Source organism: Sceloporus undulatus, chromosome 2 (assembly GCF_019175285.1).
Source record: "Sceloporus undulatus isolate JIND9_A2432 ecotype Alabama chromosome 2, SceUnd_v1.1, whole genome shotgun sequence".
In the NCBI taxonomy this organism is placed as follows: domain Eukaryota; kingdom Metazoa; phylum Chordata; class Lepidosauria; order Squamata; family Phrynosomatidae; genus Sceloporus; species Sceloporus undulatus.
Genome location: NC_056523.1, coordinates 244,582,050 through 244,596,664, shown reverse-complemented (window position 1 = coordinate 244,596,664; position 14,615 = coordinate 244,582,050). Strand labels below are relative to the sequence as shown.

Below are 14,615 nucleotides of genomic sequence, written 5' to 3'. Positions count from 1 at the left end.
AAAAAAACAGGCATTCCTTTTTTCTTGGAAGAGTAACAGAGTTTCTGCAAAGTTCTGAAGCCTACAGTCCGATCAACGTAAAAGGCTTCTTACACCTAGATAGTGTAGTCTCCGTTCAAAGTCCAAAGAAGGGCTCTGCATCAATGCATGCAACACAATGTCCTGATTGATATGAAAAGCCGTGACAACTTTAGGCAGAAAAATAATGTCTCGACTGAAAACAACTTTGTCCTGATACGGTCTAGCTTGAATGCACAAAGTTCATTTGCTCTCCTGGCTGAAGTCATTGCCACTAGGAAAGCTGCGTTCCGTATGTGCAACTGAATATCACAGAATGCCATGGGATCAAAGGGTTTCCTGGACAGCTGAGACACTACAGAGTTGGCCCTGAAACTGAGGGATGATGGTAGTGGTAAAGGTTTTTGTAGCTCCTTAGAAACTTATTCACCAATGGATCCTGGAAACAGGAGGATCTGCTAATGAACTGGAAATTGACTGAAATCATTCACACAGAGAGAAGAAACTTCAGTACGTGATGAATTTGGGCCTAGGTCCATGAGGCACCAGAAAAGTCAATTTTCCATTTGTACTCATAGAAACATTGTGTAGACCATCTAATAACTGGCTTGACTTTTTCCAGGAGGAATGCTAATAGTGTATTCTTCATACCATCAGGTGGAAAGTTTCCAAGTCTGGGTGCCTCACCATCATATTGTGAGTAGATCTGGATGGTATGGAAGCCTGATGTAGCCTGAGGAAGCTATCAGGACAAATGGAGGAGTGGAGCAAACTAGGGGTGCTTGGGCCACTGCAGTTATTAGAAATCAACTGGCCCTGTCTCACTGAAGTATTCCTATGACTCTGGTGATGAGAGGAAACGGTGAAAAGGCGTGGGCATCAGGACCATCCCGCCAATATAGAAAGGCATCACCTCACAATTTCCCCAGCCAAGTCATCAAACAATAGGTTTTGCATTGGCAGTTTTCTGGGGATGCAAACAGATCAACATCTGGAGTACCCTATTGTGAAGTTGGAGCAGAAGGCAGCCAATCCCAGTACATAGAAGTCTGTGATGGGAGGATAAGGCTTCTCTTAGTGAAAGAGGGATTTGCTGAGAGTAGTCAGGGGGTTAAAAGCTGACAGTTTGAAAAGTCAATTGGACGAGTCAGTGGGGAGTGAATGTGTACTGGTCATCTGAACTGATTGCAGGGCAAAAGTCTGACATAACACAGGCTGAATATTGTTATTGGAACTAAGACTACAACTTGTTGAAGTATTTACTTTTCTCCAGGATATAATAAATACATTAATTCTCTTGTTGGTTTGTTAACTCTGACCCAGACTGTCTTCTTTGACCCTAAATCAAGGGTGGGTCATATGTAACATAAGAATGCGAAACTAACACACAGATTAGTACACTGTGACATCCCCTGGAGACTCAGTCATCCCAAATCCAAAGAGGGATTCTGAAGGGTGATATTGGGCTACAGTGAGAACAGCAGGCATCCAAAGCTACGAACTATGGGGCCAGTTTTGGGAAGGCCAATATGTCACATCTTCTAATAGAAGACTCCACACAGTACTGCTGGATGGAACTTCCATTAGGGGCATGATTTCAATGTTTTGCTCAAGATATCTGCCAGCACTTTCTACTCTCCCAGAAGATGGATTGCATTTGGTAATGCACCAGCAGTCCCAGAGACGTAGAGACCATCAAAGCAGGGTATTGGATCTTGTTCTGTCCTGTTTATTTAATACATGACTGGAGTGTTATCTGCCACTCTCTGTAGCACTTGTCCACAAAGAACAACCTCGAAGGCGTGCCTTTTCCATTGCTAGCATTTCCAGTGTACTGATGTGGAGAGTTTTCTCCTTGAGAGTCCATCTTTCTCTGACTGAGATACCATCAAGTGAGCTCCCCACCCTTCCATGGAGGTGTCCATGGTGACCATTTTTTTGTAGCTGTGGAAGAAGTGAGAGCATTCCACTCTGTACATGTGGTTTCATCCACCATTTCAGGGAGCACAGAACCGTGAGCCACAGAGACTGGGAGAGTCCATGAAGGGACTGAAGCATAACAGGAACCACATTTGCAATGGCCTCATCCTCAACTTGGCATGTAATTGAAGACAGACTAAAGTGTGCAGATCAAAGGGCAGAACTCAAAAATGGTTTGCATGTTTTCTCATCATGAAGCAGAAGTAAAGTGTGTGAAAGCGAGGTATAGTAATGGCATATTGGTTAAGTCATTATGCTCCTGTTTCAACTACCCTGTTTAAAAATTAAATCTTATTTGAGGTGGAGGATATAGATCAAGATGTTTCAGTAACGTTAAATAAGGAAACATAGGAAGAAGAGGCTGGAACAGGAGCCTACATCATGACCCTATGCAAAATCAGATCTTCAATCTTGGTCTGTGGTTGCTCAACCTGTAGGTCCAGCAACTTAGCCATCTTGATAGTCTGGTCAACAAAAGAGTGTAAGTTGTGGGTAGGAGAAGTGGGAACACCTTCAGTGAGTACAGATGGTGGAGACTGGCAAACTGGTATAATCAAGGACCTGGATTTTGAGTCTGATTCAGAAACAGATGACAAATGAACTGGAAGATGAAGGGAGTTGGTGAGGTCAAGATGAGAAGATGCTTGAGGTACAGGCAAAGTTGGAAAAGCCAACTGAATGTATGACAGGACTGGAATACTATGAGATTGATGGGATTTATCAGGTAAGTCGCTGAATACAGGTACGTCATGCTCTTGGGTAATGACCTGAACCAATGGAACTATCTGTACTGGGGGACTGTACTGGGAAATCGATGGTCAGGTAGCCTATGAGGAGCATATTTTAGGTCACAAAACTGATGTCAGCACAGTTTCTCTTTCAAAACCCATAAACGAGCATATTAATAATCCCTGTAGTCCAAAGAAAGCAAACAAACACCTGCGCTGATGAGACAGTCATCATATCTCAACTAAGAGTGTCAGTATCAATGATGATCTTCTTTGTGCCCATCACAAACCTGACGGTACCAACATTAATCCCCAGACTCACAAGACCTTTGAGACTGGCATGGAGAGCAGGATGATACTGAGCATGAGTGCTGATGTTGTGGATGTGGAGATTTCTCTACTGGTGATGGGATAGGTGGTAGAGGCTTCTGTTTGGGCATCTATTGGGACAGCAGACTCATGTTGACAAGGAGTCTAAAACATGAACTAAAGGGGAAAAATTGGAACTCAATTGTAGATTTTCAGTCTCACATTCAGGAGCTGCCTTCTTACATTTAGGCATCTGCCCTTCATTCTCCCCTTCAGGAACTGTTTAATGGCCAAATGAACAGATGAATCCGACAACAGTATCAAAGAGATTGAAGCCTAGTGCCCATTACAGTCTAGTGCTCAGTATGTGAGGTAGAGGAGCAGGCTTTAGAGTATGCTTGTAGATAATGGCCTTAAGTCTTAAAGATCTATTTTTGTGAGCTTGTGGCATAAAAGCCCTACAACAAGCACAAACATTCATGAAGCGTAGTTCCACAAGGCGCAAGAGACACTTAAGAGTTCCTGTCCTTTTCTGGGATTTTAATGCTACAGGAGGTGGACATTTTGAACAACACCAGCAGCACTAGCAACCCCAAAGATGAGTGTGGCTTAGGCCACTTCATTTACCGCAGCCAAATCAGGAGTGACAAAAAGCAACAAAGTCGAAATCCATGTCAAACTGACAAAACTTTAATCAAACCAAAAATCTGTTAGCCAAAAGGATTCTGAAAGTGAATCTAAGTAGAAAGGATAAGCTCTAGCCATGTTTCTATCAATGCTGCTGCAGGAGTGAGCGAAAAGGAAGTATGTTTTGGCAGGAAAGGTGCTATAAGGTGTGTGAGAGTGGGCAGAGTTACCACCCAAAAGATTATGTAAGAACTCTAGAAAATGCTAAATGATGTACTGTGCAGTGCAGGCAACCCATTTGTGTGAGTCACAGTGACCACGAAGAAGAGTAAGTACATAAAATGTACCAACTAAATCGCTAAATTATCTAAAAATACAAAGGACACTTTTTGGAAATATGAGAAAAGCAAAGGTACGTTATTCCATGTATGGTGGCTATGTCTGTTTCTAGTTTTGATGGGGAGTGAGTGGGTTGGAAACAAGGCACCAGGGGAAGGAGGGAGCCTTTTTTCTAATGCCAAATCCCCAATCCAATAACAAAAACCAGCCTTTTATAACCCTTTTATAACACAGAAAAGGCCGTATTTCATGGCTCCTCCTGTGTTTATATTCTATGTTCCTGAAATGAGAAGGTTCACTATTATGATTATTACCATCATTCATTTATTTGCATATCTTATTACCTGCAGAACTTGGGACTCGAAGCATCTTACAAAAATAAAACAGCCAGCAGATAAAAGCACACATCACTCAAATAAACAAAAGTGAAAATATAATGAATCAAATTAAAATCAATCTAAAAACATATTTACTAAAAGTCACAAATGCAAACACCATAGCACACAATTAAATGGCTGTTTCTTATATACTGTGAATTCCCAAAGGCCCACTGAGTGAAAAAAGTCTTCACCTGCTACTAGAAGGACAACATGGATGTGTGGAGTGAGAGACATACTGATGTAAGGTGACTCTCCTATAAAGTTTTCACCTTGACAGTCCCTCTGAGAACTTTTACTGAGTGTCAGGGGACCACAGGGGTGGGTTGTGATGTTAGAGGTTGAGGGAGAAGTGAGGATAACCCAAAGTCAGAAAGAGGCATCTGACATTCACAGGAAGACATTAATTCCAGTTTTTGTTTAGTCATGAAGAGACCATTACTAGAAATCCAAATAATTTTTACTGTACACATAATAAACAGGTGCACTCGCACATTAAAGAAAACTGCCTTTCTGAGTTCAGGTGCTTTCCTAAACTCAGGGACTAAGGATTGCTGCTTTTGTCTCAGAGCTAGTTTCAAACACACCCTTTCCCCTTGCAATGGAGACTTTGAGTAACACTGATAAATCATTTTTTAAACACAGTTAAACCCAAAGGTTGTTTACAAGATAAGTGCAAGGTGTTCCTCTGTATGAATCACCTAGTGATGCAGTCAAAGTATATAATCCCTTCTGAGAATCAGACTACACATTTACACACAAATGCATGTAAAGCAGCCCTGACTTTGTTCTCCTCCAAGGTGGTTCCTCCCTGTGCTGGGAAAGGAGTCTGTGTCCCCTCACTGGTCAAGACTGCCACCTCCTAAGGGGCTTTCTCATTCAAAAGACAACATACTAGAACTTTGTTACATGTATTTGCATCAAACTTACTATTTGTCCCTGAGTGGATGGAAGAACAGCCAATATTTATTCAACCAAAGCCGGATTTAGACAGTTTAAAGTGCATTTCACAGCCTATTTACCTAAGTTAACATTAAGGAAGTGTTTCATGGCTCTGATTTAATGACAGTCTTTACTTTGCAAGTGTTTAGCATAGTTCATTATTTACAAATTAATATCCAGATCACAAGATGATGAGTCTCTTTAGCATTGTGATCGTTTGTAAACCAATTAAGCTTCCACATAGCTTGATCAATCTTCTCCCTGGCCAACTCACAGAATTAATTTGCTGGAGTAGGCTGAGCAGATGGAACTTTGAGAGTAAGCTATGTAACAATTCACTCACCATTTTTTAGGCTGTGTTAGTGGTTTGTACTTGTTGAATTTCACACGCCATTCCAGCACCTCCTTACAACGTTGGCATAGACCTTCATGGACCTTTGCATTTATTTTCTAAAAGAAAGAGTTTGGTTTTACCACGTTGATAGACAAATCTCACAAATCCAATATGACTTTGCTTTAAGGAACTATTTTTGGAAGAAGTTTTAATTATAGTTCTCTATCAATACAGTCACAGAGATAAAAGTTCATTCTAGTCTGCCTCAATGCTTTCTATATGCCCATCAATACAACCTGCTTTAAAAACACATAATGAAATATGGATTCTCTGACTTCTACAAGTGTTTTGCAATACAATTGTGGTGGGGTAGAGAATGGACTAACAAAATAAGGAACAAAATAAATCATACAGATATGTAACATGATTTTTTTCCTGATTGTTTTTCAGGAAAGATGTATTCTAAGATTTTTATAGAAATAATCAATGTACACGTTGTCTTTATAGTTCTTATGACAGACCCATTGTATCAATCTCTTAGACCAGTTTTACACCTAGTGGAGATTCATGGACCAGTGCCAGTCCACAAGCCATCAGCTACAAGTCCTTAAAACAGTTTCCAGCTTCAGCTGGCTCAACTGGCCCTCGGTCATCTTCAGGCGACAGCATTGAACTGCTAGCTGGGTGCACCTAAAGTATGATGCCCATGGATTCTAGCTGCACGGTTTGGGTGGATCTAGTAAGATTTCTGACCTTTTGTTTAAACAGTATGCATGAACACACCCACACATACTTTTGAAAGTCCTTTTTGTTTGAAGTTGCTTGCTCTATACTAGCATGAATCCTGTTCAACTGAGACAAGCTCAAAAGTTACCTTGTAAGTACAAAACAAGTTGTAGTTCTTTGCATTCCCAGCTGAGTTTATTCAGCTTCTCTCCCCTTACAATCAGCATGACTAAGATATTGCTGTCCTCAACATTCCTCTCAGGTAGTATTTTGAGAGCTATGGGTGTGCAATGAATTAACTGGCGGCGGATTATAATTCTAACACCAGGGGTTCCATGTAAAGTAAAGTCACAACCATTCACTGCTGGGCCTCTTTCCCTTTGAAGCAGGGAGCAGTAATCAAGATGAAAGGACACACTTTTCTGCATTCTCTCTAATCAACTAAAATTACAGTCCATCTAACTTTCACAGTAGAGATGTTAACTGTGGAAGTAAGTATGATATATGAATATGGCAGCACCAGCATGCCAGGCTGCTTTGCCTCTCTTTATAGAAAATATCATAAGTTAATAAGCTGCCTATGAGAACTAGTGTAAGGCAAAATGACTCAGCTGCCCAATGATGAAACAGGGCCAAGAGGGGACAACTCATCCTGCTTTTCCAAATCAGGAACAACAACACTACTCCTTGTAAGTAACTAGACTGTTCAAGCATCCCACTACAATTTCACAAACAATATCTTCTCCAACCCTTACATCTTTCATTTAAGATTTCTCCTACACTTCTATTTCTGGTTTTTTTTTTGGGGGGGGGGGGTTGGCTTGAAAGATAGGTAGACAGGAAAAATAGTTGACCTCAGTTTCTAAGGTCACAAAACTAGTAAGCAACTGTATTAACAGGTAAGTAGGAATGTGCGTGTGTGTTTACTATCTAAGAACAGACTTGTTGACTGAGATCAAAGCTGTACCAACTTTGATTCATATCTCACTTCATTTTAGAACTAAGGTGGAACTTTGTTAAGTCTTCAAAGTGCCAGCTGTTATTAATAATAATGCGAACATTAACAAATAACTAAAATCCCCATTTCTGGAGAAAATCAAACAACTTTCCAGGTACAACAACCTCTAACAGGAATGCTGTTACATTTCTGAGAAACAGTACTGGGTGTTTTGTTCAGTAGGAGACTTTTTTAACTTTTAAAATATTTTAAGAGTGTACACACCCCATGGTTAAGTGGGCATTTTGCTCTGTTGTATGACTGTGACAGATAAACAGACACAATGTTAGAGCATGAAAAGCTTCTAAGGGATTAACAACCCTTGTTGTTACTCTCTCAGGAAGAATGGGCAGAGAAATTGTCAATTTGCACTATACTCATGCTTTTGCGTAAGCGACAGTGAAATTGCATCAAGCACTAAAACACTCCCTTTTTAGTGTCCTTCTTGATCTTTTATCCCCTGAGAAAGAAACTCAATTCATCACTGGAACTTTGTGCTAACAGCAACGTTGGTGGTGGAGGCTACAGAACTGCCAGAAGCAGTTATTCCCCAACTATATCTGAACTCCCAATCTCTACATAGGTTGCCAGCAGTCTTCCCCTTCAGCAGAAAACTGGTTCTATGTTCTGCCTGCCTGTACTGACAGCCAGGATGCTGTTTCAGTTTTTGGAGACTCCATATGTCTGACTGAGAAAGGAGCAGTGTGAAACCATGAATATCGTACACTGCTCCCTCGGGTTACGAAATTAATTCGTTCCGCGGCCGCTTTCGTAACCCGAAAAGCCTTCGTAAGCCGAATTGCCATAGGCGCTAATGGGGAAAAGCCGCGTTTCGTGCGAAAAAGCGCCGAAAAGCACCAAAACTTTTCTTCGTAACCCGAAAAAACATTCGTAACCCGGAACAATTATTTCCAATGGGATTTTTTCGTATCCCGGAAATTTCGTAACCTGGGTATTTCGTATCCCGAGGTACCACTGTAGTTAATAATGCATCCAAGCCATCACTGAAAGCCCTGAGACCTAAAATTGCACATTCTTCCTTACACTCATCCCCAAATTGCTGAGTTCAGAAGAGTGTGTGTGTGAGAGAGAGAGATAGAGAGTGAGAGAGAGAGAGTGTATCCCAGTAGTCAACCCCTCATTGTAAACTACCCCCTCTCTTTTTTACTGGTATTTTCCATGTATGAAGTTGAGGCATTTCTTGGAGGCTGCAAAATGTATGAAAATTGGTGGTGGAAGTGGGTTTGTCCCTTGCCTTCTATAACAGAAAAGGGCATGAAAAGAAGTGAAGGAAGGAAATAACAGCTCTTTTGGTTTGGGTACATGAAATAGCACATCTTTTCTTCTGAGATTAATTTCTCAGTTTTTATCATTGGTTGTATTAAAGTGAGAATACATCTTGCCCCAATTTATGGAAGACTTCACTCTCACAAAGGACTAAAAACCATTAAGTGTTATTTATAGAGCCCTTCAAAGGTGTGCAAGTATTTAACAATTTTTCAAAAAGGATCCAAATGATCATACTGTTAGTGGACACTGGAGAAGCACATCTGGAGCTGCAGCTCTCAAAGCAAAGAGAAAATTCACTAGTGAGTACTAAGATTGTTTTTGTTCATCTACTATGGCACCTGCAGCAGTGCAAAACTCCATACTACTGCTCACATTCAGTTCTCTTCAGCCCTATAAATGGATCCTTAGAAGTCATGTTTTATTTATTCTGCATTCTATCACTTGAAAGTACAAGTTTTACATTTGCCAACATGCTGCCAAGCTTATTTCTAACTAGAAATTTCTAACTAGAAATGCTGTTCTAGAAACCCAACTAACTGTAAAAGCCACAACGCATAGGCTACACCACACAACTGCTATTAAGTAAAATATAGGGCCCAAACAGACAGGCCAAAATAAAACTGCTTTGGATGTATGCTGTTTAAAAGATGCATGCGTCCTAAGAGGCCGGAAGCTGGAGTGCAGCTTTTGCGCAGCTCCTATCCTCTTAAGATGGATGTGTCATTTAAACAGCATACTTCCAAAGTGACCCGAAACTGCTTTATTTTGGCCTGTCTGTTCGGACTCATAGTCATCCCTCTGTATTCGCGGGGGATCTGTTGTGGACCCTACCATGGATAACAAAAAATGTGGGACCTCAAGTCCTGTTGTTTCCTATGGCGGTGTGTTATGTACACAGCTGCTAACAGAGCCATGTGCATGTGCCTCCATTAAAAACAACGTGGCTTGCTCTCTGCGGAGGCTGAAATCCACGGATGGCAAGCCCACAGATAAGAACCCACTGTACAACAATTCAATAAAAAGGAGGAAAAGAACACTAAAAAAAAGTCAGTTGAAAATACAGCTGTTTCAAAACACAAACAAGAATCCATCTTTTATTACTCTTCTGGCTAGAAAGGTGACTAGAGTTCCTCAGATTCAACCCAAGAAAGCTTCTTTATATAGACAGTGTAAGATTTGAGAAAGCCAGGATGACTCAAGCGTTCAAGTACTGGCAAGAAAACAGTGCATTAAAAATAAAAGAATGTATAGTGTACAATTAAAATTACCAATGAGCTGCATCACAAATGAAGCAGTGCAATGGAGAACAACTTGTCCGGTATGATAATAGCTTCAGTCCTGAAAAAAACATGGAAGGTTTTTTTTTAATTATTTTATTCTATTTTAGTTATTTAACCTTTTTTTCCTTCTTGGAAGATAGGGAGACAGAGAGAAAAATAGATGACCTCAGTTCAACCACTACAAGTGCCAGGCTTTGTGAACTGACCGAGATTAACTGGAAGCTAATTTATTGCAAAAGCTACTGTAGCAATCATAACTGGAAGAAAGATTTTAGATAAGAAACAGAAAATAGAGGCTGGCTTTAAAGTCCTTCAATCTAAGCTTTCCAGCTATATTAGCTAGAATGGTAAGATTCCTAGGAGGTACTCAGCCAATTTTAATTGCATAATCCCAAAGGAAGATGGCATATGGTAAAAACTGCTTAATTCCTTTCTAACTGAAATTTGCCATGGTTTGTTACATGCTCTTTTTACCTGCACTGATTACAGCCAGATTCATACAACTACATATAATTATTAGAAATACCGTTAGTATTCTGAATATCACCCTTTTGAGAATTCTACAGTGCTCAGATTCACTTTGTTACAACTATGCACTGCATGTTAGGAAGAAGTACCCCTTAGCTATGCAAATCAATAGTCTGTCTGTTATTGATTCAGAAACTTGGGAGGCTGGCGATGAAACATTACTGTGGAAAGGCTGGCAGCCACATCGAAAAATCATGGTGCTTAATGGACAGCGACCAGATTCAGTCCAAAGGAACATGAGGAGAAACATAATGTCAGCTCTTTTTGTTATGGTTCGATTGCCACAACTGGTGAGAAAATAAAAAAGGGCTCTGCTACCTCCATACAAAACCAGTAGTAATGTTACAGTATTAAACCCATGCTAGACAATAGTATCAGAAATATTTCTTTATCTGATCTACTTAGCAACATTTTCTTTGTTAATCTTTCAGGCTTTCATCATCGAAGAAGAATTAACAAGAGTAACGTGAGTACTGGAGTACAATTGTATGGTGGAGGAAGATTTACACATAGCTGCTCTGTACAGGAGGTTTCAGCCGAAGGAAGACTAGTGGGTGCTGGTGATGTTAAGGGCTTGGACTAAAAGCAGGGATGGTGAAAGGCTCATTTCCTGTTTCCACAAACTGGCCAGAATGATATGAGAGTGAGTCAGTTTATTTGTGGCTTACCTCTTTTGTCTCCTGGTGCTTTGTAGCTGCATCCAGGCAGAAATTAGTGTGAATTGGATGCCAATAAGATGTTCTTTTTCTACTGTTTCTGCCACCAGTTTGATATATCATTACTGATGGTCAATACGCTTTTATTTGTAAGTGCCCCGTATATTTGAACATAAATGGCAACACTCCAGAGGTTTTGAAAACTTAATTGCCAGCAATACACACTCTTCTTATACTTTCAAGGAGGCAAACAACTTCTCTCAAAGTTCTTAACAGAAATAGCAGCAAAGCATAGCGGCAATATCCCAACCATAATTTTCAAGCTGGCAAATAAATACAGTAGTGAAAATCCTAGCTGCTAGATATGCAGTGCACTTTTGGCTGGTTTCCAGTTACCTAAAGTATTCTAGTTGTTTAGGACTTTTGCTTCATAAGCATACAGCAGAATCTTTCTGCTACCTGTCCTAAAACGCACTCTCTTAAATCTCCGCTGAAAAATTCAGAAAGACAGTGACCTGAAATGGCTCTTCTTGTTTAAATGCTAATTTTAGGCAGTTAGGTAAGACTGTGGCATTTGTGTAGCAGCAAATTCACTACACTGCACCACACTGGAATATCCTCAAAATGATCATGTGAAGTAGGCGATTAATTCCCATTTTACAAGTACTTAGAGGAGGAGAATGTGATTTATACATAATAAACTTCTAATTTCATAGTTGGCCAAGATCTTGAAGTCAGGTCCAAGCCTCAAACACCTACCTAATATAACACTTTTCACTTTCATATGACAAAAATATGACAGAATTACAGTATTATTTGACCCCAAATAGAATTTCCATCCTTTCTCATCTAAAATCAATTGACATTCATTTTTATAACAATGTAATAATGATATAAAATGATATGCAGATCCAGTGGCTTAATGGTTAAGATACCACTTCTGATGATCACAAGACTGGAAGTTCGAGGCCCAAGTGCTGCATGATGGGATGAGCTCGTGTCCCAGCTTCTGCCAACCTAGCAGTGCAAATCCAAGTAGATTAAATAAGTACCACATTGGTGAGAAGATAACAGCGTTCAGTGCAGTCATGCTGGGCACATGATCACTGGATTCATCTTTGGACAACACTGGGTCTTCAGCTTAGTAACAGAGATGAGCATCGCCCCTACAGTTAGATACTAGACATTTATGTCAAGGGACTACCTTTTCCTTTATTATAAAACAATATACTCCAAGAAATAAAAGAACAAACCAGATATGCAATGGCAGTTGTTCATTCAAGCAAAATCACTATCATAGTCTAATCTATAAAAAGTCCATTCCATCAGAAGGAAAAAATTCACCAGGTAAAATTCATTCTTACAGAATTTCATAATGCTCAGATGGGCCATATGGGCATAAATCTTTGTTCTCTTTGTTCACAAATAAAATGGAGAGCACACAGTGGCAGCTCTGTAGTCTTTCCAAAAACACACTCTCTCCTTTGCTACCCTCAGCTTTTCTGATACTACAACTGACAGGACCCATCAAGCGAACTGCACACTCTTGAGACTTTCTAGCATTCTCCAGTGTCTAGCAATTTCAAGGCATGTCAGTATGGAGAAGATCAAATCCTGGTACAACAATTTGTTGTCGTCAAGCTGTTTCTTGTCAAGAACAACAAAAGTAGAGAGCTGTAACAATTTATCATTGTGTTTAATTGACTGATCTCTCACTGATACGAGAACATTTTGAATGTGTTTGCAGAAGCAAGATACTTCCAGACAAATAAGCCACAAGTGGAAAAAAGTATCCCATCCAACCCCAAACTCTACAATCTAGATGGCAGATCTACTTATTCTATCTCAAGAGATAGGCAGGGAAAAGATGTCAACAGTAGGCTACTTTTAAAACACATTCCTTCAAGAGTCAGGAGAGGGATTTAAATGGTAGGGAAGCCTATATTTGACTCCACTGTGGGCCTTGGGCGAATATATTTAGGTTTGCTTCCCAAGTCAGCATTGAATCAATCATCCTAACATAGGATTCTGCTGACAACCAATCATACAGTTTAAAGGGTGTATGATTCATAGATAACACAAAATGAGTCATACATACTGAGGTGAAGGTAGCCCGCTTTTGCACATCATTTATATGAAAGTTCTAACCTTCTTGATTTGAATCCAAGACAACCCCACTTTCCACCATATAGCCTCCAGATGTTCCTCTGAAATTTGCAATCCACTGTGAAATACATCCTCGATTCTACATATCCCTTTTCTCCTCATCCCATATATCGAGTTTTGTCTCCACAGCAAAATTGGGAAGATCAGATAACGGAGGTAGAGGCACTGGGTGCTAATCTTTTAACCCATGGCCATCAGGCTTGCAAAGATTCTGACAGAAATGGATGTTAGTGGTTTTCTGAGTCTGCAAGGGCTACAATAAATGCTTGCTGCAGATTAACCAATCGCTGGGCACTAATTGCTCGCTGGGGTCCAGTGGGAGTTGGGAGAAGCAATGAGATAGTGACAATGGTTTAACAGCCTCCTACTTTCGAAGAACAGAGAAACCAGCATTACTGCTGATGAGAAAGAATCAGCTAGTAACCTGAGTTGCAGCCTGAGGAGGTGTGAAAATTGTTGTTTCAAAGTGGCACTCAAAGCCTGAAACAAAATGTAGGAAGCGGCTTTAGACTTAAGTTAGTAGCACAAGCAGTGTTTCAAAGTGGGGTAAGGGGAAATGGTGGGAAACTAATTTTAATGACCCCCGATGAAACCTTATACCTTGCTTTTCCCCTGCACTTGCAGAGATATTGGCTTTTGTTATTGGCTTTCTCCTGTCAGTGAAGGAGGCTCATCAGATAAGACATCAACTCTTTTATCTTTGGCTAGGAGTCCAAAAATGAAGGAAGCATTCTCCCCCATGATTGCTGCTACAAGTGGAGGAACAACCATCCGTATTGCTGATCCAAGTAGGTTCTTCGTGTGCTGCTTGCTTATAGATGTCTGGAAAGCATAATCCAAATGGAAAGCAACTAGAAAGCATCCCAACAATAGACTCTGAGGATTTTTATTTCTTTTTTAATAGACTAGAGAATCTTCAAACCAAACTGATGAGGAGAAATAAAGTAAGTCAGCTAGAAAAAGGCGATCTCCTCCCTAGAAAAAGGAGATACAGGAAAGTGAACAAAACAAAATGAAGAGGAGTAAGGAAATGTAAAGTCAACTGAACAAAAGAGAGAGCACTGAAAAAAGAAGCTCTTCTCTGGGCACAGCAGGAAAGAAAACTGGCAGAAGGTGCTCAGACTACCCAGCTGTCCAGTCAACTGAAGAACACATAACTTCCCTGCTTCTCTCTGGGCAGCACTGGCCACACTAAAGGAACTGAACCCTCCCCACAAGGCATCTGTCTCCATCCTTGCCTCTGAGAGGGAGAGAAAGGAACTGAACCCTCCCCACAAGGCATCTGTCTCCATCCTTGCCTCTGAGAGGGAGAGAAAGG

The 14,615-nt window shown here is 40.5% G+C and overlaps 1 protein-coding gene across 5 annotated transcripts in view; it reads right to left on the bottom strand.

Moving 5' to 3' along the window:
- C2H9orf85 (chromosome 2 C9orf85 homolog) overlaps window positions 1-14,615 on the bottom strand; it is a 72,127-nt gene that overhangs the window by 45,217 nt on the left and 12,295 nt on the right. For all 5 annotated transcript variants that reach the window (XM_042448699.1, XM_042448702.1, XM_042448700.1 and 2 more), the window contains one exon: window positions 5,664-5,770. In XM_042448699.1, the coding sequence (XP_042304633.1) occupies window positions 5,664-5,770 (107 nt within the window). The remainder of the gene's footprint in view (window positions 1-5,663; window positions 5,771-14,615) is intronic.